Source organism: Rhineura floridana, chromosome 19 (genome assembly GCF_030035675.1).
Source record: "Rhineura floridana isolate rRhiFlo1 chromosome 19, rRhiFlo1.hap2, whole genome shotgun sequence".
Lineage (NCBI taxonomy): Eukaryota > Metazoa > Chordata > Lepidosauria > Squamata > Rhineuridae > Rhineura > Rhineura floridana.
Genome location: NC_084498.1, coordinates 27,670,742 through 27,698,701, shown reverse-complemented (window position 1 = coordinate 27,698,701; position 27,960 = coordinate 27,670,742). Strand labels below are relative to the sequence as shown.

Here is a 27,960-nt window from a genome sequence, read left to right as displayed (position 1 = left end):
ATATATGTGCATATACATAAATGAACAGGAGCACAGAGGAAAACAATGTTTGTAAACAGTGGATTGGCAATAAGTCATATTTTAGTGCAGAGCCCAACAGTGCAATTCTATGGATGCTGACTCAACACTCACTACGTTCAATGGGGTTTAGTCTCCAGGAAACATGTTTAGGATTGCAGCCCAAGTGATGCACGAAACGAGTTGCCCCTTAACACACTTTATCACACAGCCAGTCAAGGGCGGTTAAACAAGATGAAAAGGTGGAAATTGCATCTTTATGGATTAAACGGGAGTTCTGATCTGCAGGTGTCATGTGAGTATGGCACCTAATTGTGTGACAGACCAATGGAAGGTTGTTAAAGGGTAACTAATCCGCGTTATCTTCGTCTGTGTCCTTAAACGATGCAAAAAAAAAAAAAACTCACTGGAACCAACTGGCTGCGCTGCGGTGCAATTCAGGACCCTACAGCTTGCCTTATGCCTCTGTGTATCGGGGCTAAACTATCTCATTGCTTTGGATAAGCAAGTCCCCCTTCCCTTTCCTTCCCCCGCCCCCAACCACAAAAGGCATAGCAGGGTTTACAGCACAAACCCGTCCATGCCTACTCAGAAGTAAATCCTACTGAATTCAATAGGGCTTACTCCTGGGTAAGTGGGGTTGGCACTGCAGCCTAAGAAGGTGCGTGGCTCAGGATCATCGCAGTACCACTCTCTCCACACATCTGAGGCTGCAATCCTGTGCGTGCACAAACACTCTCAGAACGAAGTCCCATTTTACTCAATGGGGCTCACTTCCAAAGAAGCACGGGCAGGATTGCTCCGTGACCCTACATAGGATCCGTTTGTTAGGCCGCAACCCTATGTACTCTTACCTGGGAGTGAAGTCCTCCCAAAGCAGTGGCGACTGCAACCTAACCGTGCACAGGTGTCATTTAGCGCTTCTCGAGCAGGGACTCTCCGCGGCGGGCAACGATCGACCGCAGGCCAGGCTGCCCAACTGAAACGCCTGAAGGACCCACCCCATGCTGCCTCACCACTCTATCACCCCCTCCCACCTGTCCATTGTGGGCATGTACCTGTATTTACCCCTGTTACTTTTGCGGGAGGAAGAATCCCGATTTGGGGCCGTCTATAAAGACGCGGTTCTTTTATTTTATTATTATAATTTTATCTTTTTTCCGGGTCAGGCTACCACCGATGGCAGCCTCCCTGCGGGCCTGCCCCGAAGGCCGGCCCTGCGCGTGCGTGAGCCGGAGGAAAGGAGGAAGGGGGAAAGGCGGCGAGTGGGCAAGGGCAAGCGTGGCGCATGCGCCGTGGCTATTAAAGGGGGAGGGGTGGGTAACGAAGGCCCCGGTTACGGCGGCTGAGGAGAGGAGAGGCGGGGCGAGGCGAGCCTGAGAAGAGAACAGGACAGGCCGTGTGCATAGAGAGGACACCGGGAGCAGCGGCAGCGGGTCTGAGGGGGCGGCGGCCGCCCCCGTCGTCGTCCCTGGCTGGGCTGAGAGGGGCCGGCCAGGCCAGGGCAGGCAGCGGACCGAGCGCGGCGGCGGGCAGAACCGCCTTCCTTCCGCACAGCCGTGAGGTGAGCTCTCGGTCGGCCGAAGCGGCCTGGCCAGGTGAGGGATCCGCTGACTCGCTCGCCGCCGCCTTCGCCGTGTGGGTGGGTATCGCGCCCACCTCGGACAGCGGCCTCCCCAGAAGCCCCTTTCTCCGGCGCGGGGCGTGGTCACAACTTCGCCTCTCCCCACTAGCTGCGCGGGTCGGCCTCGTAACAACAGCCCTGACAGGTAGGCCGCGCGCCCCCAAGGGAGGGAGAGCGCGGCTGGGAGCAGAGGCGAAGCAAGGGCTTCTCGCCTCGCCCCCGCCTCCCGTGGAGCGTCTTTCATCTTCTCCTGCCGTGGCCTGTCCTCTCCCCAGTGGGGTGGGCGTGTGAGAGGAGGCGGGGCCGTTGGTGCGAGGGGCGCCCGGCTGGGATTGTGGTTTTCGGCTTCGTTTGGGCTAGCGCGCTCTTTCTCTGCCTGTTAATATCCAAGGGGGGGGGGGGTTGAGGCCAGTGTTAACCGTACTCAGAGTAGCCCCTTCGAAATCAACGGGCATGGCAAACGGAGGCCTACTCTGAGCAGGGCTTAGTTGGGAGCAGCCCCGGTGCTCCCCTTCCGCCAGACGTCATCGCTACCTGTTGTGCATCTTGGAAACCCCCTTGCCGCTTCTGCTCCGGCCAGGCTGGGCGCCTAGCTCAGTGCTGCCTTCTCCAACCTGCTGGGCTACAGCTCCTGTCATCCCGGGCCATTGGCTGGCCTGGCTGGGGCTGATCTGAGTTGGAGGCCGGCAATGGCCAGGAGGGCTGCAGGCTGGGGAAGGCAGGACGACTCCTGACTAGTGAAACTGTCAAAGATCTTGGGCAGAGGAGGGTTGTAGCTCAGTTGTAGAGCATTCTGCTTTGCATGCAGGTTCCATTCCCAATGGCATCTCCAGGGAGAACTGGAAGAGGCACCCGCCTGAAATCCTGGAGAGCTGCTACCAGTCACTGTTGATAGTACTGCACTAGGTAGACCAAGGGCCTAATTCCATATAAGGCAGCTTCCTCCATCACCTGTTCATTGTGGTCCTTTTCTTTTTCAACTGGAGGTGCTGGACATTGAACCTGGGACTTCTGCTCGCAAAGTGTATGAGCTGTGGCCCCTCCCTTTGAGTGGGAACAGAAGGGCTCCTTACAGGTTATGGTCTCTTCCCCCCCCAAAAAAAATTATCTGTGAGTTCTGGTGCAAGGCATTCTCCACTTGCTTCTGCCCAGTGGTAAGGAAGCCTGTCTTCTTTAGCACTGGGTTTCTTTTACAGATCTGGCTGAACTGTGTTTAGCTGCAAGGAGCTAGACTTGAAAACTTGCTTAGGAGGATATTGCAACATGGAACATCAGTACTCTGAGTCTTCACTATGCTAAAGCAGGTGAAGAGTGAGTAGAGATGTAACATTTCTGGAAATTTTGAAGCCATGGAAAACCATTTTTTGGGGGGGGGGTTCCAGGGAAAGAAAGACAAAGACATTAGGGGGGAAATTGAAAAATACACAGTACTTTTTTAGCACCCTTCACACATCAAAAAACACTTTGTTACTTTAGGAACATAATGTGTATTGTGTATAACTTGATTTCCTATTAAATTACTATGTTTGGTATGTTAAAAGTACAGTTTATTCAGATAATAGTTACAAATTGAATTTGCTTTTTAAGTGCAAATGGAGCTGCAAGCTACTGAACTGTAAGGAACCTAGTATCTTTCATTTTGCCAGTTTCAGGAGCAGGCAAAAAATAATAAAAAAGGAGAAACCATCAACATTATAATAAAAAAATCCCTATGTATTCTGAAAATTATATCTTCTCCAGTGCTCCATAGTGTCCAGCAGACATAAAGCGCTCATTTCCATAGAAAGAGCTGAGAAGGGGGGGCAAACAGACTCAATGAACACTACTTTGAATCTAATCAGTCTCCTGAACTATTACTATCAGTTTCTTCTGTTTCTACATATTTGTTATCATATTTATCATGGTCTTCTACAAACTGAAAGTTTGCTTGCGTTGAAACAAGCTTCTATTCCCTTTTACATTTCCTAGCACAATTTTTTTCAATTTTTCAGAAAACAAAACAAAAGGCTTTGGGGAAAAACTGTCCCATCTCCCCAGATTTTTAGGGCTTTTTCCCTAGGCCTTCACATCTTTAAGTGCGGGGCTGGCAATGTTGCTTTTGTCCTTCCAACTCTTAGATTGTTGAAAGGAGTATTATTGTACTTCTGATATTAACTAACAGTATGTACATAAAAGAACTGTAAAGGAGTGGTGTATAACCTGGTGCGGAGTTTGTTTGGTAGGACTAAAGCCTGCAGTTTGGAAAAACTCAAATTAGAGCCTACCATTAAATGTTTAGGTGTCTGCAACGTTTTCACCCCTCAGTGGGCCCAGAGCTGCAAACATTGCTTTAAGCAGTTGTGCCAAAATGTATGGCAAGGAATACTTGAAGTGACACTCTGTTGCAGTTTTATCAGATGAGTTCTAAGATGTTAAGTGCCACATCTGTGTGTTTATCAGGTCACACGTTCAAAGCCTCCAAGCAACTATGGATAAAAGGGGGGGACTGACAGAAGTTGTGAATGGCGATACATTACTTGACACTAACAGAATTGGTGCAATGAAATTCCCTCATCGCTACACAAAAGTAAGCTGCTAGATCTCTTGTTTAAATATCAAATTGCTTCTGAAGTAGTGGTAGAATCAAGCTGTTAACAGAGTTGCTGACAGTCTGCAAAAACGTCTCGTATTCCTACAAATGAGCATGCAAATATAGAACTTTCAGTGTGATATTTTGGCTTTTGGATTCTATTCCAAAATATTGTTTCTGTGGAAAACCTTAATGAGAAGTCTAAACAGATTCACACCATTCTCCTAATTTTTGCCACTGAAGTGCTGATAGCAGATCTGTTTTGCTAAATGAAAAACATCAATCTGAAGTTCCATCATGTTTCAGAACATTGCATGTTATTGTATTTTTAGCTTTAGCTTCCATAGTTATCACTCTGCTATTGGCATGTGGTATCTTGCTTATAACAAACATCTAAATTCTTCTGATTTAGGTACATCCTTTGCTAGTCAAATTATGTTCCAAATGCACAATGCAGACAACTACTTACATGCTTGCTAAAAGGGGAATAACATAAAACAAAAATGGTATGAAGTGCAACTGATGGGTATGTGTTGTTCCTGAAGAGCAGCACATACCCAGCAGGAATTCTCAGAATTGTTCTTTGAGCTTTTGATGAGCTAGGCTGGTAGTCCATGGGATATCTGTTAACAAGATCTGCCTTTTCACCTGTTGAATAATAGTGATAGAATTATGCATGTAATTACATTCCTAATCTTGCCTGTGAACAATTCTTTTTGGCATGTAAAGCCATGTAAATGAGTCCCAATAAAATCTGTGGTACTTATCAGATGCTCACTACGTGAAGAGTAGAGATACCTGGAAAACTAAAAGCTGCCCTCTGTTGCAGTCCTTTTTAGTTTGCACTCTTGCTATGTGAAGTATTCAAGTAGAAGGACCATATACCTAGAATATACTACAGTACAAAAACAGTTTAAAGTAACATAGAGGACCTTCAGCAGAAATATACTTCAAGGATATATAGCTGCTATGTATAGTAAACTGAGCATTGTATGAGTTTCCGAAAGTCATCGCAGCAGGCCAGTTGTGCTATCTAGTAGCAGTTATTGCAAACTGGCATTACTGATGTCTTTGGCCCGAGATAGTCTCCAATGCCCAAGGACTTCTTTCACAAAGCACTTGAGATTCTTGTTTGTGAGGAATCTTAAATTCTTTCACCCTGTCTCTGTGGGCAATATATTTTTGCCATGATCCTAAATCTTTTAACCTTCAACTTGAGGGTATAATTCTTCCAAACAGATACTCCTTCACCTGTGTTCTAAATATTCCTTTCTAGTCAGAACAATCAAATACTAGAAAAGCCTTTTTGCTAACTATGTTGCATGAAGTCTGGTCTGCAATAAATTATGCTGTACTCCATAATCTTTTTTTGTCCACTTTCTCTAGGAAGAACTCTTGGATATTAAAGAGCGTCCCCACTCTAAACGGAGGCCATCATGTCTTTCAGAAAAATATGACAGGTATTTCTACGAAACCAAAAGTGTGAATGTAATATTCCTAGCTTAATGAACCAGCGTTTATTAAACTGGAAACCAGCATCAGGCCCACACACTGCATGAACCCCCCTTCACGTGCTGGCTTTGGCACTTTGATCCCAGCTTGTTCTAACCACAGCTTCCTGTTGGGAGTGTAAGAAGGGGCTGTAGTTTAAATGGGCGGGGACTGAAGCACAGAAGCTGGCACACAAAGAAAGGGAATTGGAGAGGAGAGGGCAGTGCAAAGACCTAATGCTCACACTCGCCGTAGCCATTTCCAGGTTGCAGTTGCAGACTTCAGTTCCCATTTGGAGGCCGCAGTCAACATTGCCAGTGGCATATTGCAGCCACGCTATACAAGAAGGATTAGGGTACTACCAGTTGTCTCGAGATCTTTGGACATCTCATTCAGCTCCTCTGTAATTTTTCATCCTCTATTACACCTTGAACTCCTTTGTCATCCAGCTGCTTTGAGTAAGCCTTCATTTTCTGAAGAAAGACAAATTGCCCCTAATAGCTGCCTTGCCACTGCTGGCATCTTCTTGTATTTGTGGTACCTTTTCTGATAAAGTTTAGCTAAACGTCAATCATCAAGGCTTCCTTTGGTCAGAGTATCATGGAGAAGCGCAAGCTGGCCTCAGAGTTTGATGGAATTGCATTCTCTTAGAGGACAACATCCAGTGATAGATGTTCAATGATAACAATGTTGGCCCTGCCCTTTTCCCTAGGTTGTGTGCCTGTTTTTCTTCTTTATAATTAGACTGCTGACCTCGGGTGATTATTCTTGTCATCCTTGCTTGATGATGTGTTACGTTTACATCAGTTGCATTTTGGATTTTCATTCTTGGTTTTTAGCTGAGGTATACTCCTTGATTATATTGCTCTCCTTTCGGCGCCAGGTTAAGACTTGCCTCTTTGCTATGGCGTTTTAATATGTAACTCGTTTTAGTTTTAAATTTTGTTGTAATTGTTTTTGATTTCTTGTTTTATATATGTTTATGCTGTATTTATTATGAGATCTGAGATGTTTTGTATTTTTATATTCTGTTGTTCACCGCCCAGAGAGCTAATGCTAGTCGGGCGGTATATAAATCTAATAAAATAAATAAATAAATAAATATATTACTTCTAAAAATAGAGTGGGGTGGGGCTTCTGTTCACCACAGCCCCATCCCTTTAAGAGTTTGAACACTCTACCAGTTACACCTACAGTGGTGGATGGGAGGTGTTGCCCAACTCAATATCATGCCATTTCTGAGAAGCAAGTTCTTGAAGTGTGTAAATTCTTGAATACTCTGTTCTAATGTCTGCATTTGACAGGCTTGTTGTAGCTTGGTATGATACAGATGTTCATATTGTCAAGACTTAAAACTGCTTTAGGTAGCTAGTCATCAGCCTTGCATTCATTACACTGCATTTGGCTTCTGCATTCAGGGAGCTCCTTTTCTTTGAAACTGAACAAGCTGTACTAGTACAGTGTGTGTGACTATGAAGAACCCTTAGCAGAAGACAGCTACCTCTGCCTGCAGTTGGTTACAGAAGTGTTACTTCTGTTGGACCCCTGTACATTTAACATGATTCTTTTGCAACATTGCAGTGATGGCGTTTGGGACCCTGAAAAATGGCACGCATCTCTGTATCCAAATTCTGGAAGGACTTCACCAGTGGAAGGACTTAAAAAGGACCTAGATTCAGATCGGTCTTCCCTCATGAGAAGGATAGTGGGTGAGTGCATCATAGAGGCACTTAAATTGCAAATCTAAAATATAGAGATTGCTTTGTGGATTATTCAGGAGGCTCAGACCCTGGGCTTCATATGTGCTTCAGAAAGCAAGATACAGCAAGGAAGGAACATGCAGTAGAATTGCTAAAATCTGTAGAGAGGTCTGTTCTGGGACTGATTTGAGTAATGACTTAAACTGCAGACCTTATTTCTGATGATGCCAAAGTAACAAGAGGCAGTACACATTTGGTTGCTTAAAATAGAAATCTGTGGTCTTAGGGAAGTAGAATTACTAATTCCTGCATGTAAATGAAGACGAGTGAAGCTTGTAGCAATTTCTACTTGCTTGAGCTCCTTAACACATTCTTGGCATGTGACTAAACTCTCTTAAACCTGTAGATCCCAGGGAACGGGTAAAAGAAGATGACTTGGATGTGGTACTGAGTCCACAGAGGCGAAGCTTTGGAGGGGGCTGTCATGTGACTGCAGCTGTAGGCTCACGTCGAGCAGGAAGCCCACTGGAAAAGGAAAGTGACTGTGTCCGTGTCATTGGTGGCCGTAGGATTGGCAGTGGAAGAATAATCTCTGCCCGAAACTTTGATAAAGACCACCGAGGTGGTGAAAAGGACTCGCGGGACTCCAGAGATGCAAGGGACAGAGACCGTGACAGGGATTACAAAGACAAGCGTTTCAGGGTTAGTGCTTAAAAGAGAAACAGGCAGGTGGCTTGTGTCTACTTCATGTCTCTGGTAGACTTACTTGATGCAGAGAAGGCAAACTATAGATACCTTTGCTGTAGAGCCAATAATGCTGCAAAGACCTGTAGCCTGCGCTTCAAGTGAGATGGATCATGTGGGGTGTGAACACTGTTGGGCAGCACAGATGGACTGACTGAAATCGGGGTGGTTTTGAGAGCAAAAAGTTGTATCCAGCATTAGTCCTGCTGAGAGCAGACCCTTTAAAATGAACAGACGTGACTAAATTGGATCCATAAAGGATCTGTGTTGGGTCTAGTACAACTTTGGGTACAACACAAACATTTTTAAAACCCAGACCCCACCTTAGGGTGCACCAGTTTGTCCTAAAATGGCAGTAAGGTGGATCTTTTTTCCGTTATGATCAGTTGGAGATGGATGACATTTGTTTAGCTGCTCACTTTAAAAGTCTGCATTTGTGAGGTACAACAGTGTGTCTCTAACCTGCATTTCCTTTGCTTCTGTTGCTTCCCTTAGCACCTGGCAAACCTTCCATCTTGCTCTGCTTGCAAACTTCTTGGGGGCATTTGTTTGTACACTGAAGGAGACAGAGTGCTGATCTAGGTGCTTCTGTGGACAGATCTAGCAGAGGCCGTTCCTATGGGATCTCATCTTTATCAATATTGCTGTATGGTCTTTAAAAGATGTTCCAAGGGTTAAAAGTGAAAAGAGTTACATTGTACACTCTGCCTCTTAGGGAACTAATTCTCCTTACCCCAAACTTCTACATTCATTTTTGTCCAATGCCAGTCAGAAGATTGGATAAGAATCCGATAATCTTTATAGCGTGAATGTTTTTCCATGTCTCCCCTTATTCTTTAGAGAGAATACGGAGACAGCAAGCGTGTCTTTGGAGAACGCCGAAGGAATGACTCCTACACTGAGGAGGAGCCAGAATGGTTCTCTGCTGGCCCAACAAGTCAGTCGGAAACCATTGAACTTACTGGCTTTGATGATAAAATACTGGAGGAAGAACACAAAGGCCGAAAGCGAGCAAGGCGGCGCACAACATCTCTGAAGGAAGGTACTTAAGCCAGGAGCATTGGCTAACTGGAAGGAAACCTTTATGAAGTGCCAGAAAGAGAGCATTTAATGTTTGTAGTGCCTGCTTCTGTCTACTTAACATCTAATGGCTAATGACAGAGTTGATAATACAAGGTTGCTGGAAAAGTCTGGGCTGAAATGCTTCTGCATCAGGGTCAGTCTTCTGGTTAGCTGACCCAGGTATAAGATGTGCCTTGGCTTGAGTTCTTAAAGGGCCTGCATGTGACTTAGTATAGAGGGTAGTTCTGTCTCTGCTGACCATAAAAGGTTCTCATTTTAGAACTCTGTTGGTCACTGAAATGAGTGTAAGTGGCCCTAGATGCCTGTCTAGGCAAAAATGTGGGATCAAAACCTGTAGATAAGCACTGCAGAGTGATAGTGAGCAGGGTAACAAGTGCGATGCAAGCAGGTGATACTTGTGGTAGATGGCTACCAGCTTGGGACTGAAGGCCTTAATTTTCATCCTGAGCCTGGCAGAAGTTGAGGTCCCTTTGCAGCCTTCCCGGAGGACAATATCTCATGTATTCTTAATTTGGCATCAAGATAATAGTTTAGGCTGCAGTCTGAACCTCTCTTAGCTGGGAATAAGTCCCACTGAATTTGGTGGGACTCCTGAGTAGACAGGATTGCAGCAATAGTGTGTGAAAACATTCTGGGTAAGTAGCAAGGCTTTGGTTAGGAGAATTCACATATAGACAAGTAAATTGCCTCCCCCCCCCCAAGCCCTTTCTGGCTGCATTCTAATAGACCCAGGTGTTGGTAGATCTAAGATTTCATGGTGTAAAAGCGTAGTTTTAGCAAAGCTGAAATACAGTTCTTGAGCCACCTGAAAGTTTAACAGTGCATACAATTTGCACATTTCTGGTGTCTGGTTTTGAACATTCTCTGGAGCAGCTCCGAGATTAAACTTGAGAGGAATGCATATTAAATGAAACTTCAGAGAAGCTTTCTATGAACTATACACCTATGACACTCAAAGCAAGCAGCTGAGTCCTGAGTGTCAAAATGAAGTGGCTTCTGCTGCCTCTGGAGACGATTCTGGCTGGGCTGACATTTTGGCTTTATCTTTCCCAAGGAATAGAATGCAATGGTGGAGTAGCTCAAGAGGAAGAAGTACAGCCAGCTCTCGGCCAGGAGACGGCAGCAGATCAGGAAGTCCCAAGGGAAATGGTACTGCCAGAACCAGCTCCAGGAGAGTTTGATTTCAATGAGTTCTTCAACCTGGACAAGAGCGTTCCAGGCTTGGCTTCGGTAAGTGTATAAAAAAACCCCTCAGTCACAGCAGGTTCCATCTCGAACTAGTGCACCCCATATCTTGCATCAAGAGGTGGCTTATCCCACATCTTATTGCTCTGTAGAAGATCTTGGCAAGCTTGTCAACTGAAATGAAGAGTTAAGTATTCCAAGGCAATCCCCGCGTCTCTGGCTTGAGTGGATTTTCCTGCATGCTGTCTTGGGTGTAGAGGTGACGTCACTTCATTTCTTGTACCTCACTGTTCTGGGGAAGATTGCACAGACACCTAGCTGTGCTGAGCAAGACCACCTGGCAGATACGCTTTTGTATGGGAAGGTGGGATATATAAAACTTTTAAGAGCTACATCTCCAGATAACCACTGAGAAAAAGCAGCTGTAGTACAGTTTTCTGTATAAAACGTCCAGTTGAAGAAAAGAGTTCAGTGATCTTCACTTCGATCTTAGTTTTGTGTTCCAAAATTCCTCAGGCTGGTGCAAGCACAGTGTTGGCCTTTCCTTTGAATATGTTTAGCAGCATTACAGGATCCGAGTTGTATTTTAGACAATGAATGTAGGAGGCTGCCTTGTACTGAGTCAGACCTTTGGTCCATCTAGCTCAGTGTTCCCTGCGCTGGCCGGCAGCAGCTCTCCAGGATTTCAGATTGAGGTCTCTCCCAACCCTATCTGAAGATGCCAGGGATTACACCTGGGGCCTTCTGCATGCACACCAGATCCTCTAATGACTGCGCTACAGATGCTCCCTATGCTCCTGATAGTGAACTTTGGCGGCAAGTGCCTTCTAGCCAGAGCAGGGCTTATTGGGACACTAGAGGGCATTGGCATGTTTGGGGCAAGCTTCAGGTTTGCAGAACTACAAAAGCATTTTTAGGGGGAGCTTAAGGGGGCAGGACCCAAAACCAGCCCAATGAGGACTCTACGTGCTCAGTAGCCACAGGTTTTGGAGGAGGGTGAATGGCTGGCTGGAACCCTGAACAGGGTTAGGGTTTCTTTTATTCAAGGGATTTGTGTTCCACTTAATCATTGGCATTTCTAATGACTGAAATATGTGCTTCACTGTTTTGTTGTCGGTCCAACATGCAAGGTTTTAAGTTGGAAAGTCTTACCTACATCCAATTTGCAATTATTTTTAGCATTTTGACAACTCTTTGTTAGGGGAGCACATGAAGGTAAAAATTGCTTTAAGATGACTGTACGAAGGGACAGGTAGACTTCTTTCATTAACATTGAGTTTAATATTGCTGAGCGAGTTTTGCAGCACTGATAAGTAGATTGGCTCTGCTCATTATTGATGCCTGTAAGACCTTGTTTCTTAGTGTGACTTGGGGGAAGTGCGGTCTAGGCACACTGCATAGGAGGGCATGACAACCCTTACTGAACCTACCTTTTGACTTCAGTGAAGGTGATTCCAATGGAAAGCTGAGGGGTTTACACTGTAAGATGGATCTGGATTGGCAAGGTTCAGCAGGATGAGCTGCTATCCTTTGAGACAACTTGGGCGAATGAGGACATAAGAAGAGCCCTGTGGTTGGATCAGGCCAGTGGTCCATCTAGTCCAGCATCCTGTCCTCACAGTGGCCAACCAGATGCCCATTATGGGAAGACCACAAGCAGGACCTGAGCACAAGGGCATTCTCCCCTCCTGTGGTTTCCAGCAGCTGGTATTCAGAAAGCATCCTGCCTGCAACTAGGAGGCAGAGCACAGCCATCATGGCTAGTAGCCTTTGATGCCCTTATCTTCCATGAATTTGTCTAATCCTCTCCTGAAGTCCTCCAAGTTGGTGGCTATCACTGCCTCCTCTGGTAGCGAGTTCCATAGCTTAACTGTGAGCCGTGTGAAGAAGTACTAGAGTATTTTACAATAGTAATATTTAGGGCTGTTCTAACATCACATGAGTGTGGCAGAAATGCCTTTTATCTGGAAACTGACTTCTGTTACACAAGTAGCGTCTTCTAGGTTGGAAACCTAAACACTTTACGAGTAATAAGCCCCAATGAAGACAATGGAACTTGCCTCCAATAAAACATGCATAGGATTGTGCTGTTCATCCTCTGCCAGTGATAAAGCGTTGTTGACTGCCTGAACCTTTAAAATCAGTAAGCTAAATTGAGCCCCCTTTGTGAACTCCAGGCAGTGGTACACCTTTGCCATCAGGATGCAGCGCTACTGCCATTGGAAGTTGTTTTGGGATTTATCTTTAAGGCCTACCCAAAACACTTGACTTTAGAGAATAGACACTGCATGGCTGCTTAAATGACACAGCTTCTCAAGGGAAGGAAGGAAATGATGGCTTAAAGTATTTCCACCAATCATAAATTCTGGAAGCGTCAGGCCTGCTAAGAGTCAAGGGGATTTTTCCAGGGACACAGTAAGTGCTGCCTCTTGTACTGCTGGACTCCTGTTCTTAGCTATGATTGTCTGAAATGTTATTCATTTCCCCTGTATAATATAGATGATAGAAGATGTGCTGGGGGAAGGCTCTGTGTCAGCCAGCAGGTTCAGCCGCTGGTTTTCTAATCCCAGCCGTTCTGGAAGCCGTTCGAGTAGTCTTAGATCTACGCCCCATGAAGAGCTGGAGAGACTGGCAGGTAATCTCATCTTGTCCTTTCCCAGCCACCATTCTATTTCTCCTAGAAAGCTGTAGGACTGTGAGCTCTCCCACTTTGGCAGCGGCTTCCTTTGTTGTTCTGATGCTTCAGCATCTGGAGCAAAACCCAGAGCACGTTGGGTAGGAGTCTGTGTGTGGAATTTTTTCTCCCAAGAGTGTAAACCTCTTTGCTCTGTTCCCCTAGAGGCGTCTAGCAGAAAAAACTTAACAAGGCAGTCGTCCTGGTTTTTACTGTTTCAGGTCTAGAGCAAGGCATTCTGTCCCCTGGCCAGAACGCTGGAAACTACTTTGCTCCCATTCCTTTGGAAGACCGTTCTGAAAACAAAGTGGACATCCTAGAGATGCTACAGAAAGCCAAAGTGGACTTAAAGCCCCTCCTCTCAAGTCTCTCAGCCAACAAGGAGAAGCTTAGAGAGAGCTGTAAGTCTTCCCCCTCCTGCTGTTGTGATGCCTCTGGGCACCTCGGGCAAAAATGTGTTCAAGTGCCAAGCTTCGGTTCTCAGCCAGGAAGTGCTAAGATTTACTTCGGGGATCCCTATGGAGATCTACATTGCCTTGCTATTGTCTGACCTTAACCATAAGACAGCAGGATTAACTCCTGGTGTAAATGAAGTTCCCATGTCGACACTTCTTGGCACCTGAATCAATTTCAAAATTGGAAGATGATGCTGAAAACCTCAAGCACTGCGAAGCTTGCCACTTGAGCAGCTCTTGCTACGTACCCAAACTTGCACTACTGCATCTCTTGCCTCAGTAACGTAAGCAGCGTTTTCTGCAACTAATCTCTCAGCTAGGAGTCTATGGCTTCTCTGGGTGTCCTATAAAATTGGAGAACTTAAACATTGGCCAGTATATAAAATGACAGTTTTGTTGGGGGAGGAGGGTCTGAAGATGGGGAAGGGATGCTTTAACAACGGATTTTCCTGCTGGAATCTCATCACGCCATTCCTGCTGGTTAAGGGGCCCCAACTTTAACTTGCATGTACAGCAGAAGACTTGCATGGATGATGTGGAGTTGCATGTTTGTGGCTTGTGCGTGTTCAGAGGCTCCCCTGCATGTGCTGCCTCATCCTGGGTTTCAGTTCAGAATCTCTGCTGACAGGTGTCAGCAGCAGATACTAGCATGCAAACATGCTGAGCATCCTGAAGTTTGCATCTTTGCTTTTGTGCGTCCTAATTACGGTGAGGAGCAGGACCTGGGATTTTCATCCTATGTGGAGCTGGGAGATCCCTGCCATAAGAGCTTTCACCCGGACGCATGCAAAGCCCTGTGCTCAGAGGTCAATCTCTCTTGCTGCCTGCTACATCTTACTGAATGTGCTTGAACAAGGACATCAAGCGATTTGGGCCCTTCCCTCCCTTTGCACAACTGCTGGGGCATCAGAATTGCTGTCTTGGGTGCCAAGTTTTCTTTCCAGTGACCAAAGAAAAAGGCAGTTCCTGCTATGGAAATACTTCCACAGACGTTTCTTAGGCCAGGATCTTTTAACAGAAACCTAAGGCTGTCCTTCTGCTTCCTGGTGCTTCTGTGTTCTAGCATCTGTTCCCTGACTGGAAGCATCTTGCCTAGATGGCTGGCTGTTGCTGCACGGAGGACTGTTTGCTTAGTGCTGCATATTTTGTGGCTTTGCATGATCTGTAACTGGAATCTGGGCAAACCAGTCCAGTGCAGTAAATGATGCATTCTGTGTCTCCATTGACTGTTCTCCAGTCTCCATAGTAGAGGTAGGCAACTTTTGTTCCATAATGCTCCTGGAAAACACGAGACTGGGATGTCACAAGTTTATACAACTGCTTTGAATTTGCCAATTGGCCATGGTTAGGGTTAACTGGTCTCAGCTGAGATTTCTGATCTTGTTAAATTGCAGTAATGAAGACATACATGTGGTCTTGTGAATGGAAGAGCTGTCTTCAGATAGACTGAGTTCAAATGCTGGTCTACTGTGTCCGTAGCTCAACATTAAGTGACATGGCAAAAGGATCCATAAAGACCATGCCAGTGCAACTTTCTGTAAGCAGAAGGCCTGCTTTTAGGTGCCATCTTCAGGATAGAAGTGAAGAAATGCTGTAGGCTTAACCAATTGTCTGGGAAGAACAAGAGTGCCCTGGTAGTGCTTTAAGCCGAAGTAAAAAGTTAGAACCAAGAGAGAACCAGAGATTGGAAGCCCAAGAGATCTTTCATTTCAGACAAACTGTCTTTTAATTTCCATTCAAAAATTATTGGGAGAAATTATCAATATTCCTAATGGCTACAGAAATCCTTGCTCAGGTTTTCAGATTGCATGTTTGTGCCTTGGGGTGCAGTCCACTAGAAAGTGCTGTTGTACCTCTCTCACTTCAGTGGGGCTTTGAGGGGGCACTTCCTCTTGGAGTGTGCCCATAGTCCTAATAGCTGTTGTACTGTGCAAATATTTGTGGCTGTTCGTATTCCTCCACCCGTTGTACGTAAATTAAAGTTTGCTAAGCTGGTAGGGCTGCTTTCTAAGTTTCACATAAGACTCAGATTTGTCACAGATATAGTGGTTACTGAGAATCCACTAATTTGTCTGCATGATCTCCTCCTTTCTTCTTTGCTGTTTGAAAGATCTGGGATCTCAATTTCTGTTTCAGCCACAGCTTGAATCTTGGATGTGCTTACGTCTTGCTTGGTCTTAAAATAGTGGACTGGAACAAGGATGAACTATTGCCAGATCCTTGTGGTTTTGCTTTCTAACAATCTCTGCAGTTTCTGAATCTGCTCTGTGAATTGGAGTGTCTAGTTCTTGATATCTCTCTTCTCCCCCACCCCCTTCCCTTCAGCACATTCAGGAGTTGTACTTTCAGTGGAAGAAGTAGAAGCTGGGCTGAAAAGCCTGAAAGTGGATCAGGAAGGGAAAACAGCTGCCCCCTTAATGGCAGAGCAGATGGAAGAGTCATTAAATGTGACAGACTCCCAGCACCTTAAAGATGGTGATATGTCTGCCTTCAACAAACTAGTCAGTACTATGAAGGCAAGTGGGACTCTACCTTCGCAACCAAAAGTCAACGTAAGTAAAGAGTGAGTGCTGAAATGATAGAAATTCAACCACACCTGGTCCTGGGGCATTAACTGCAACCATACATGCCTGGTTGTATAGCAAATACTTCTAGACTTATAATATGCTTTTCAGCACAGAGTTTTCAGACTAGTGGATGACTTGTCTGCTGCTGAAGCGTCAGGTTTGTTGTTCAATGAACAGCCAAACTGGTAGTCCCAAGATAAAACCTGGTTTCTTGTTGAATCTTGTAAATGGAGCACCACCACTGAAAAGACCCTCCGTAGATCAGCCTTCACCAACCTGGTGCCCACTGAGGTTTTGGGCTACCACTGCCATCAGCCCTGACCAGCACAGCCATCTTGCTTGCTCCAGTGTAGCTGTGCTGGCTGGGGCTGACGGGGGCTGCAGTCCCAAACACCTGAGGGGCACTAGGTTGGGGAGGGCTGCCTTCATTACTGCCTGCCTTGCCTTTGTGAAGGGGAAAGGCAACTGGAAAAGGTGGTGGTTTTAAAACCCAGGCAGGCTTGGAATCGGAGTAGGTCAGCCTTGTAAACAAGCCCACAGAAGCTACTAACCTGAATAAAAACTACTGGCCTGGGTTTCCATGCTGGTCATATAGGAAGGGAAGCTCCCTCTGTCTTGCATGGAAATGTGGGATAGGTTTTTAAAAGTGGAGGGGGGGCTCTACCAGGTGGATATACATAAACAAACCAAACCTCCAGCGGCACAGAGGCCGGCTGGTACTCTGAAGCCAGCTGGAGCAGCTGCTTTGCATTCCACTGATACGCTTACAGCCAGCAATGGTTTCCCTGAAACCCTGGAGAAGAGCAGCTGCCAACAGATTGCTGGGCTTTGGGGGTCTGACTCCGCATGAGGCAGCTCCCTGTGTCCCTTGGTGGACATGGAGAAGGCTCCAGGTTCAGTCCCCAAATTCTCCAGGCAGGGCTAGAGATGTTCCCTCAGCAGACGGTACGACAGCCAGGTGGGTCGATCTTGGTGCAGCGCAGCTTCTTAGCTATTTTCCCTGAGTTGCTGTAGTGACACAGTCTCCGATTACAAGGGTGGATACATGAATTTTCTTTGGGGGAGGTTTTCTGTGTATTGTTCTGGGTAGCCCAAGTGGAATGCCGGCCACATCTGGAAGGCTCCCTATTGGCTACCCCTGCTTGCTGGTGGCTTAGAGGGGTTCCTTGGAACTGCTGAGAAGAGACTGATCTGACTCAGTGTTCTTCTATAAACTTGACGTCTGTTGGAGTCTTGGATCTGCCTACACTCTGTGAAGGGAGCTATATCCTGCTCCTCGGTATTGTTAAGAGAGGAGGGTGTGTGGGCAGAGGGGAGGGCTGGGTGGTTCTGTAGCCTGCCTACTGGCAGTGAATCAAGCCATCCCTGAAATGAAAGCCTGGTCGAATCCAGGCTTGGCAGTTTAACTTAAAAACGAAACAAAAACAACAGTGGCTTCCGAGCTGCCAGTGAAGTTGTCCTCAGCTTGTAGTGATATCTTGAAATGCCTGTGACTCGAAGTGGATCTGGTGAACAGATTTAACTTCTGCAACATGATCAAAAGGCTTTTATCACACAAGACCAACAGTAGTCTAGAGAAACTGACATATATTTGATGCTCGAGAGGGGCTGGTGTTAGTAATTGGAATGGTTGCTGTTCTCGACAACTTTAGGAGGGGCATTAACCTCGTGGGCTGAAGTGCTGTGACGTGTTAATGGATTCCATTTATATAGCACCAGAGAACGGGCCAGCACTTTGCTGCATATATAAAGCTTGAGTGCCCCCACACCTGTTAGACCTTACCCAAGTTAGAATACTCTTGTTACTTAATGGCTTTGGTTGTAGTAAGGATTAGGGTATAGGAGGGTAGCCATAGATGTTCTCCCACATTGTCTTAAAATCAGTTAGCCAGTGCTGGCCTCTTGGTAGTCCATTTGTCAGTCTGCTTATAAAAGTCCTCATTACACTGGCTTATTGGTCCTCATTCTTGCATGTGATGGTGGTGGTGGGCTCCACTAGAGGGATGGGACAGGTGGCAATTGCTCACAAAGAGGGGTGTAAATTATATGTTGCCTTTTTTTCAGCAAACCCGTGAAAGCCACTTGATACCGCCTTCTGAGATGCCAGGACAGTCGGCTACAAAGAATATCTTGCAGGTATTTTGAAGTCTTGAAAACCTTTTTGAAAAGTGCCATCTCCTAATGGCTAAAACCAGAGCCTTGGTGCTGCCTCTAGTAGAGGACAATCATTTAAAAATCATTCTGCCTGTTGTTGTTGTTGTTATCTTTATTTATACCCTGCCATTTTTCCAAAACTGGAACTCATGACGGTTTCCAGATAAAAAATACATATAATTAAAAACATACAAAGTCTACATTAAAATAAGATTAAACTAATTCCAATATTAAAACCATACTCCATGCATCTTGTTTTCTGGCAAAATGGAAGTTTTGCAGTGCTTGATGCCATCTGCTCACTCTGCAAAAAACCTTGTCCAGCTTCTACAGTGTTTAATTGATATTTGTGAAATCAAGAGCACAGGTCTTCTGGCTCAGCTAGTCCAACTGCAGAAGTGTTGTAAGCCAGCCTTCCATGTCCACAGAGTTACAGCCTACCTGTGCTTGCATGCCTGTGTTAATAATCTGTGTCACATTTGACAACTACCTGGAAAAAAGCAGTTGATGAAATTTCCATTCTGGTTGCCTGGAGGCAATTCTTCTTCCTGCCACCAGTGTTTTAGACTGCTGTGGGCTTGTTTTCCCCAAATATCTCTAGCTTTCTGAAGAGTGCTGCTGGAGAGAACTTGACCCTGGTAGTGTCTCTAGGCAGCCATTAATGTTGGGAAGAGCTAAAATAACTGTTATTTCAAAGGAGATCCTTGGACCATCCACTGGCAGACCTGCTTCCTCTAACGTCCTGAATACTTTGATGAGTGGCTTGGAACCTGTGTCATCTCTCCTTGGCCAAAGAGCACCCTCTCCGCCTCCGCCTTCTGTCTCTCAAATGTTTCCCACTCGAGCGGCTTCAGCTGACTATCTGAGACATCAGATCCCCTCACCGATTGGTAAGGCCTGGTTCTAGAGACATTTCCCATCAGCTTCCTTTTGACGCATCCTGTAAAGCTCACTTTTTCACTCTCCTACCAGATAATTAGCTGAAAGTTTCAAAGCAAAACTAGTTGGGCTGAGGCTCTGAATAACACCTTGGATCAAAATTAACTTGAATTGCAAAGTAACAGGTTGGGCCGACTTCTCTTTTGTTTTCTTCCTGTGTTCCAAGAGAGTTTGCAGTTCTGATATTCTGCAGCAGCAGGTGACATTTCTCCTAGAAGAAAATAATAATAATAATTATTAAGTGTATTTATATACTGCATTTTCCACAAATATACGTGTGCTCAAAGCAGTTCACATAAATAATCCAAATGTAATAGCACAACACATAATAAAGAGTATAATCACTAAATTAAGAAATATGTATATATCTCTCCAGTACATCAGAACATAAATGAGCATAAAGCTCAGCAGCAAAGCAAAGCAATTGAGGGGGATGCCTCTGTTTCTGCAGAGGGTGAGGAGGACCATGAGGCGGTGGGATAGCTGAATGTTGAAACTGCTCACTGTCTCATTGTAGGCTTTGGATCAGGTTCTCCGCAGTTGCTTGGCGATCCGTTTCCGGGGATCCGGAAGTCCATGAGCCCGGCTGCTGTGCAGGTGAGAGGGGGAGCTGCTCTTCCTGCTTCCCACAGTCTGAGTTGGAAGTATGAGGAGAGTGGCATGTAGGGCAGGTGGCTTTCTGCTAGGCGTGACAGTTCCATCTAAGGGAACGAGAGTTGTGTCCTCAGTAGACTGGCATTACTGCTAGCCATTCCTTGCAGGACAGTCAACACACCTGCCAAGCTACTTGCAGAATCTCATGTCCTGCTGAAAATTCTAACAGCGTATGATTTGAGTGGTCTGTGAGGCAAGCATAGTGGTAAATGTTGGGATATCTGTGGGCCACAAATAGACAATAATTCCAACGTGCCAAAGGCTCTGCAGGATTTGGGAGGGCTTAGTGCTGTCTAAGAAACTGGTGGGTGTGGTAATGACAAACTGTTTCCCAACATCATCCCCTCTTTGTGCCCTGTGTGTAAAGCCCCTCTAATGGGAAAATCAGAAATACTTGTGACCCACCCACCCTGACCTCTTTAGAGTTCTGTTTGCAGTACCGAGTGGCTCTGAGAAATGGCTTGTTTCTTAGTTTAATAGATATATTCAATAGGAAAAACATCTTAAAGATGACTCCACTTTAAAATGAAGGCTGCCAGATAAACTTGTGCGAAATAGATGGAGAGTAACTGGAAGAGCTTTGCCTACAGCTGTGCTGTAATTCAGCAGCTTATTTTTAAATCTCCATTGTGGTTAAATAGATCAAGAAGGAGGTGGTGGCTCTGCTACACCAGAGGGGAATATTGCCTTGTAATAGAGACCTGAGGGCAGTAGTCATGTTAACATGAAACACCTTAGTATTGGCATCTACAGCTAATTTGTAATAGCTGCTTAAAAGCCTTGGCTTTTGATTACTCTTTAATGGAAACCTTCATTTCAGATGAGTCCGCTGGAGCTGCAGCAAGCTGCGTTAGAAGGCCTGTCCCTTCCACATGACTTAACCATGCAGGTGTCAAACTTCTACCAACCAGGTTTCGGCAAACTACAAATGGACAAAACCAGAGATGGCTTCAGGAACAGGTAAGCATGAACAGCAGGTGGGTAGCTGGAAAGCAACCAATTTCGATGCTCCTTACCTACCTCTGCTTGTCCTGCCCCATTTTTCCAAAGGTGGCTCATCCAAGATATCTACCAAAGGCATTGTATTACTTGAAATGTGGGTCTCAAGTTCACTAGGCGTAAACAGCTATGCTGACATAGGGCTTGGGCTGTAATGTCATGAAACTAAAGCAGTGCCTGTAATAACATACCTGGTTGATTCCTGGATATCGATGCATGCTTTGCCAGTCTTTGGCTTGCATTGTAAAAGCTGTTGGGACCGCTGAACCTGTGAACTGCAGAGGTTGGTCTGTTAGGGAGAAATTGCTTTACAAGGTAGGGCCTTGAAAGCGCTTTGCAAGAGTCAAGTGGCCTGCTTTCTCCTTTCCATTGATCTGCATGGCTATCCCAGGATTCAAACTGAACTCCCCTGGCCAGTTGCCCATATACTTGTTCTTGGAGGTTCAAACCAGTGAGAGAGAGACTGTCTTGCTAGGAGGGGGAAAGACTGTGGCTCCCTTACAAGAGTTCTCCTGGTCTAGTTGTTATGAAAGGCAGTTTGTCCTACTTGGTGTCTCCCAGTGTACCAAAACACTGGGGTGCTTTCCTCTCCGTACACAAGGAGCCAAGTTCTGAGATCAAGCTGAGTGTTGCCTCAAGCAGCCCTTCCATTTCCTTTCTAAAGCTGGCTCATCTTTCTCCTGCCTGCAGAGGGGCTTGTCCTAGCAGAGCAGAGTGGACCAGACCCCTGGGGCAGTTTAGGCACTGTGTGGTTTTTTCCTTGGTCCCCAGCCAGGCAGAAAGGAGAAGGCAGTAGCTGCTAACATGACTTTCTCTTTCCTAGGCAGCAGCGCCTGACTAAATCTCCTGCACCCCCAGGCCACAGAGGGAATGCCTCATCTCCTCCAGCCCCGGCTGCTTCCATAACTAGCATGGTTAGTGCTAACAAAGACCCCAGTAATGGGAAGTAATTTCTGTAGTTGTAAGTCTTGTATGAAGAACAAATGTAATGTTGTAAAAGCCAATGTTCCAACAAATGGAAGTTCCAATACCAGATGTACTGTAGTGGGATGTCTTTGGGTTTGGTAGTGGCAGCAATTTAAACTCTTCTGCAGTTACAGTATGTTTTCCTAAAGTTTCTACTAAACACAGTCCCAAGGGGTCCCAGCACTGTCTTGCACACCTGGAGCCCTGTGGAACTTGTCCAGCTGGATTTGCTTTCCAAAACACAAAAGCTACAGTACAGGACTGGCTTCTAATTTCTGGTGTCTGGTTTCGCAGCTGTCTCCTTCCTTTACTCCTACCTCAGTGATACGCAAGATGTATGAAAGCAAAGACAAAACTAAAGATGAACCAAATCCTGCAAAGCTGAAATGCAGTGAGAGAGATGAAGGTCTGAGGACCCATGAAGGTATGGCGTGGAGTGTGTCATGTTTGTTGTGAAAGGACAGATGGTGTCCAAAAGGCAGGCAGGAGTGATGAGGTCCAAGCAAGATGGTGCCACCCTTATGTCCTAAATTCTCTGACCTAAAATCAGAAGATGTCCCTCCCTTCTGAAGAAGCTTCAAATACTTTTTAGCTGGGATGGGGATCTGATGATGAAGGAGGCTTCTGAGGTCCACTGGTTGTGTAGAGAGGTTAAGTTACTTGGAACTACCCACCAACATTCTTGATCTCTTTATCAAGCTTCATGCCATGCGTACCTAAACGTGATTGGCAGTCATTTGTTGTATCCAGCATTGGAGTGCAAGGCATTGGCCTTTCATCAATCTTCAATGAGGTAAACCTGGCGAACGTAAACGTGGCTTCCTTTGCATCTGTACAACCAAACATGAAGCATATATATAGCAGAGCAGCAGTGGAGGATACTAGAGCTGTTGCAAACAGTGTGAAGGATCCCAGGGCACTTTTGAAAGGCATAGAATATTCCCTGGAAGGTCTCTCCTGTGGAGGGCCACAGCGAACCAGGGCGGGGGGGGGGAGGCTTGGACCATGGAGGCCTGGCCCCAAATCTCTGCTCCAGGCATGAAGTCCACTGTGATCTTGGGCTGTGCTGTCTTCTGTAGCCTAGCCTAGCCTTTGGGAACTGATTAAAAGTCAAGTTAAATCAGGATGGGGGGTGGGGGTGGGCAGAGAAAGCTGACCCCACCCACAGGGTGGCTGTGAGGAGAGTGTGGGATAAGTCACCTTGATACAGCTATGTGACTTCAAGGCAGCTTGGCTGTGGTGGCGTCTTGTTGTGAACTTGGGGGGAGTGAGCACTCTGTTTTCTCTCCCACTCCTGACAGCACATTGAGGTGACCTGCTCTTGTCTCTCTGCAGAGGGCCTGCTGCCATCAAGGTCCATAGAACACATAGATCAAGAGAATTCGCCTTCCATAGGTACTAAATTAGCATCGCTACAGCGCTCTGAATGTTCAACGCCGCTTTCTCAGACCAACCGTTGCACCAAAGAACAAGACCACAGGCCGAAGTCCACCGGGAGAAAAACCCCCACCATGGCTTCTCCTGTCCCAGGGACAACTTTTCTTCGTCCTGTCCACCAGGTCTCCCTGGTTCCTCATGTGCCAATGGTACGGCCTGCTCATCAACTGCCCCCAGGATTGGTCCAGAGGATGCTGGCACAAGGTATTCATCCACAGCATCTTCCTCCTCTGCTGCAAGCAGGTAAGTTGTATTCCCCCAATCTATGACCAGGTTTTGGGGTCATCTTATAACTGCAAGGTTGGAAAGAATAAAGCATAGTAATGGCATTGCCCTTATGAGTTCAGTCTTTTGATGTAATATGGGTTGTATTTTAATATGTATTTTGTATTTTCCTCTTTAATTGTGGTAGCCTACGGCTCTGAGCAATAAAGATTCATTTCATGAGTTCAGTTACCTTATAGCAGGGACTTAAAATGAGTGACACATTTGAGCTTGATTTTCAGCAGTGGTTTCTGTGGGGTCTTCCTTAAGAATATAACTGATGTACTATGTAGTAACATGCCTCCTGACAGGGAAGGAAATGTCACAGTAAAATAGTCCTGCATTGGCTGTCAGTGGCCTTTTGTTCAGCTACAGTTGGGTGCTAGTTTTACCTTCAAAAACATCTGTTCAGTGGATTATGGTTGGAGTCCAAAGTGCTGTTAACTTGCTCTGAATTCTTGGAATGGTTGGGCTAGAAATGCAAATAAGTGTCCAAAACCTATGAGATAATTTTCTTATTTGAGGCTTTCTTCTTTTTTGCTTGCCAGGTATGATTCCTCCTGGGGTAGACCTGACTCACTTACAAGGAGTATCTGCTCCCCTCCTTGGCCAGCCTTGCTACCCGCTCCCAGCAGCTGGCCATCCCCTCTTGAACCCTCGCTCTGGGACGCCTCTGCAACTGGCAATGATGCAACAGCAGCTACAGAGATCAGGTACTTTGTTTAAATACAAAGGAACTCTCGCATTCTAAACACTACTTTGCTAGCATGAATGAACTCTCACTTAAAAATGAACTGGTTATGGTGCTGGTAGCTTCCTTGTCTAAACTTCAGCAATTGAAACATCCTCTCTACTCTAACACACTGGACTTCAACTGGTGGGTTGGGACCCACTACCAAGTCACAGCCTAACACAAGGTGTGTTTTGGCAACACCAATACCATCATACAAATAAAAGGTAAAAAAAATGAGGAACGGGTTAGAAGTGGGTCCCGCATCTGAAAAGGCTGAAGACTGCTGGTCTAATGGAAGGCTACAGTCTTGTAGTGGACCAGCTTGTGCCTGCTGAGCTAGGTGAGCCCAGGAGGGCACTACTTGTCTTACGCAGGCATTCATATTCTGGATCTTATCATGTACGGTGTAACTAGTCTGTTGACAGATTCTTTGTGTGCATGCTTGATATTGTGAAGTTTCAAAACACATTCAGCCCACAGGGATACGCTAAAAATGTAAATGTACTGCCTTCAAATAGATTCTGACTTACGACGACCCTATGAATAGGGTTTCTGTGGCAAATGGTATTCAGAGGCAGTTTACCATCACCTCCCTCAGAGGCTGAGACTGGCCCAAGGTCACCCAGTGAGCTTCGTGGCTGTGGGGATTTGAACCCTGGTCTCCCAGGTTGTACTCCAACACTCTAACCACTACGCCACACTGGCTCTTGGGTACACTAACCAAGACTAATGTAGGCCCATTTCTGCACTAGGAGATACCAGATGGTGGTGACATAACTGGCATTTGGAAAGGGAGCTTGAGTGCTCTTGTCCAGCCAGCCGTCTGGAGTGGCCAGATCCTCCTGCCTGATGCTTGATTTTTAGGGGGTTGGGGAGCAGAGGTCTTGGCAATGTTGCTGTGTGCGGAGTAGTTCTACAGGAGACAGAACTCGGTGGCTGTGTCTCTGTCCACTGAACTACTTGTGCCTGCCCTGTAGCACAGTGAACTGAAAGGCATGGCTCCTAAAACTCAGTAACAAAATGAGCCTTACTTATGCCACCTGCTTCAGGAGTTCTACCTGCTCTCTCACAAAAGCTAAGTAAAAGCTTCTGACCAGAGCAAACAGGTTCAGTTCGCCACACTTTAAAAAACAGCCTAGTGTTTGCCCAAGGCCTGGCTCTCACTCTCTCCCCCTTCCCTTTCCAGGCTCAAGTGCACAAGGATCTGCTGTCAGTGTGCCATCTCGGACTGGATTGCCTCATGTACACTCGCAGCTTGACCACCGTGTGAACCAGCGAAGCAGCTCCCCCGTAGGCCTTGCGAAGTGGTTTGGTTCAGATGTCTTGCAGCAGCCTCTCCCATCCATGCCGTCCAAAGTCATCAGTGTAGATGAACTGGAGTACCGGCAGTGAGCAGCCGGGTTGGAGAGCAGGTCCCTTCTCCTGATGGCAGGCAGATCTCCTTGGGCAGCTGTCCCCCCGTGTGCTTCCCTGGTGTTTTGTTTTCGGGCGCTTTGGTTTTAGGACTATGTGCAAGGTTCTTCTTTTGAGTGACTAACAGCACATGGCACCTGGCCCAGCTCCCACATCTACGTCAAGATTTAAAAGAATCTCAAGAGACTGAACCCTGAAGAAACTTGGATCCAATACAGGACCAGTTCAATTCTGGAAGCATCTCCCTTTTTCTTTTTTTGCTTTTTTGTAAGATATGTGAATGAAGTGCTGAGAATCCTCTTGGGGATAGAGGTAGCAGCTGAAGGGTTCCTCACAGGAAATGAAATGTATAGACCCTTGTGTACACACCAGTGTATAGACATCTTTTTGTATATATCCACAGGATAGCTTTTTTTGAACCTATACAGCTGTACATAAAGGTAGTTAGTAAAAAGTTAAGCTTTAGTTTGTGTGCCTATGGTTTGGATCTTTTCACTGTACATGTGGGACTTGTTTAAGATTAAAGGTGCCGCATCTTGTCAAGTGTGAGTGAACAGGGTGAAGTCGCTTTGCCTGTTGCAATCTCAAGTCTCCCTCCACTGTATCCTTTTTGTCATCGGTAATGCCACGATAGCTAAAGTGGGATGGGGGAAGGGGCCACTGTAGATTCTGAATTTCTCCAATCAAAGGAAAACTTAAAAAAAAAAAACTTCATCGAAATTTGAACCTTCAGTCCCTTAACCACATGGCAAATAGGTTGCTGTATACTGACCTTTTGTGGCCACCTTAGATAAACATAGGTACAATGGTAGTTCCACCCAGTTTTCTGTGCTGCAATGTGGTGCATCTTTAAAATTGCCTTCTGCTAGGTCAAAAGCAGCTTCTGTGAGTGGCCCACCACTGGCTCTTCAGTGTGAGTAGCTATAGTAGCCTATTCTCCCCTCAACCTTTCAAAGTAGAATGACAGTCTGGAATCGCCCCGTAGCTCTGTCTTCAGTCCAAAGCCAAGCTAGCTGTTGCAATTTGAAAGCATCCTGTGGCTAGTATTGATGGCCCAGAATAGGTTTCAGAAATGACCCGTCAACTGCTCTGGGCATCTGGAATCCATATGGGCCATCAGTGACTGAACACTTGAATACTTGTGTAAAAAGTGAACTAATTAAGTACAGCTTATGGTCACGGACTCTTCCCTGTAAGATTGTTTCATAACTTTTTTTAAGTGACAATTTCCCCAAAACATTCTGTAAATAAAGTCAATTCTATGAGCTCTTTGTCTTGCTGTGTAAAGGGATGTTGAGGTGACTATAGTTGGCTTCTTTGCATATTAGGCATATTTTTATCACAATTTGCTTTCAATAGATGGTCTTCATGCTGAGGGTGCCTTTATTACTGCATTTAAGAGCTTTAAGTTGAACTCAAGAACAGAACTTCAAGCCTTCCATTTGCACCCTTCATTCAAACACTGTTCCACCTTAAATCTTTTTTGGGGGGAGGGGAACAGTAGGAGAAAGAAGAAAAGCCATAGTAAATACTGGAAGAAGCAGGACTCATCCCATAAAGCTAAATGGTGGGAGATTAGGGAAGACAGGCAGAATCACTTCACACTGCATAGTTAAGGTATGCTATTCACAACATGTTGGGATTAGACAAATTCATGGAGGGTGAGATTATTAACGGCTGTTTGATAGTTAATTCTACCTCAATCAAAGCTATTCTCTTAAGTACCACCCAATGGAGACCAGCAGCAGGAGAGGGCTAGTGTACTCCTGTCCTGCTTACAGGTGGACCAGCAGATACCTATTTATAGTCACTGTGGGGTACTGGATATGCCTTTTCATCTGATCCAGTAGGGCTTTTATGAAAATGCCTGGGTTGGTTTTTTTACACTAATTTCAAACAGCAATGACAGCAGCCCCTGGAGGAAAAAGAGAGGGGAAAGGACATTCTGCCCCCTTATTTTCAGGTGCTTGCTATACACTTTTTAAGTTCTAGGTATAAACACTGTTTCAGGAATAGTTTTCTAGCTTTTATCTGCATACTTTATTTACACAGGTATGTAACAAGGACAGGAATGTGACTTTAATATATAAATGACACATGCAGGAGGACGGCATATTTTTGTCTTCCTTTGCATGTTAGCTGCAGAGACCAGCTTTAACATACTCTAGAGCAGGAATGGGAAGCTGCTGCTGAACCTGTTTCATCATTCCTGGCCATTAGCCAGGCCGGCTGCTTGGAGCTGTAGTCTAGCAAGGCACTGAGAGCCGCAGGTTAGCCACCTCTGCCCTAGG

General features: G+C 45.8%; 2 protein-coding genes across 7 annotated transcripts in view; one reads left to right on the top strand and one right to left on the bottom strand.

Moving 5' to 3' along the window:
* The window catches only part of SFI1 (SFI1 centrin binding protein), a 36,780-nt gene extending 35,180 nt beyond the window's left edge, over positions 1-1,600 (bottom strand). The window contains exon 1 of one of the 2 annotated variants that reach the window (XM_061602724.1): positions 873-1,600. The gene's annotated coding sequence lies outside the window, so the exon portion shown is untranslated. The remainder of the gene's footprint in view (positions 1-872) is intronic. The other variant, XM_061602725.1, reaches the window with a different exon arrangement.
* Positions 1,324-26,212, top strand: EIF4ENIF1 (eukaryotic translation initiation factor 4E nuclear import factor 1). 5 transcript variants are annotated; one of them, XM_061602727.1, is made up of 19 exons: positions 1,324-1,582; positions 4,082-4,208; positions 5,598-5,671; positions 7,284-7,411; positions 7,809-8,104; positions 8,987-9,188; positions 10,284-10,459; positions 12,914-13,049; positions 13,310-13,489; positions 15,869-16,095; positions 18,175-18,246; positions 18,962-19,154; positions 19,721-19,800; positions 20,678-20,817; positions 21,680-21,770; positions 22,117-22,246; positions 23,158-23,502; positions 24,072-24,236; positions 25,443-26,212. In XM_061602727.1, the coding sequence occupies exons 2-19, from the start codon at positions 4,110-4,112 to the stop codon at positions 25,646-25,648; spliced, it is 2,940 nt and encodes a 979-aa protein (XP_061458711.1). In that variant the 5' UTR covers positions 1,324-1,582; positions 4,082-4,109; the 3' UTR covers positions 25,649-26,212. The 5 variants fall into 5 exon arrangements, with proteins under 5 accessions (XP_061458711.1, XP_061458712.1, XP_061458715.1 ...); XM_061602728.1 differs by having other exon boundaries at positions 1,324-1,616; XM_061602729.1 differs by having other exon boundaries at positions 1,572-1,660.
* The last annotated feature ends 1,748 nt before the right edge of the window (positions 26,213-27,960 follow it).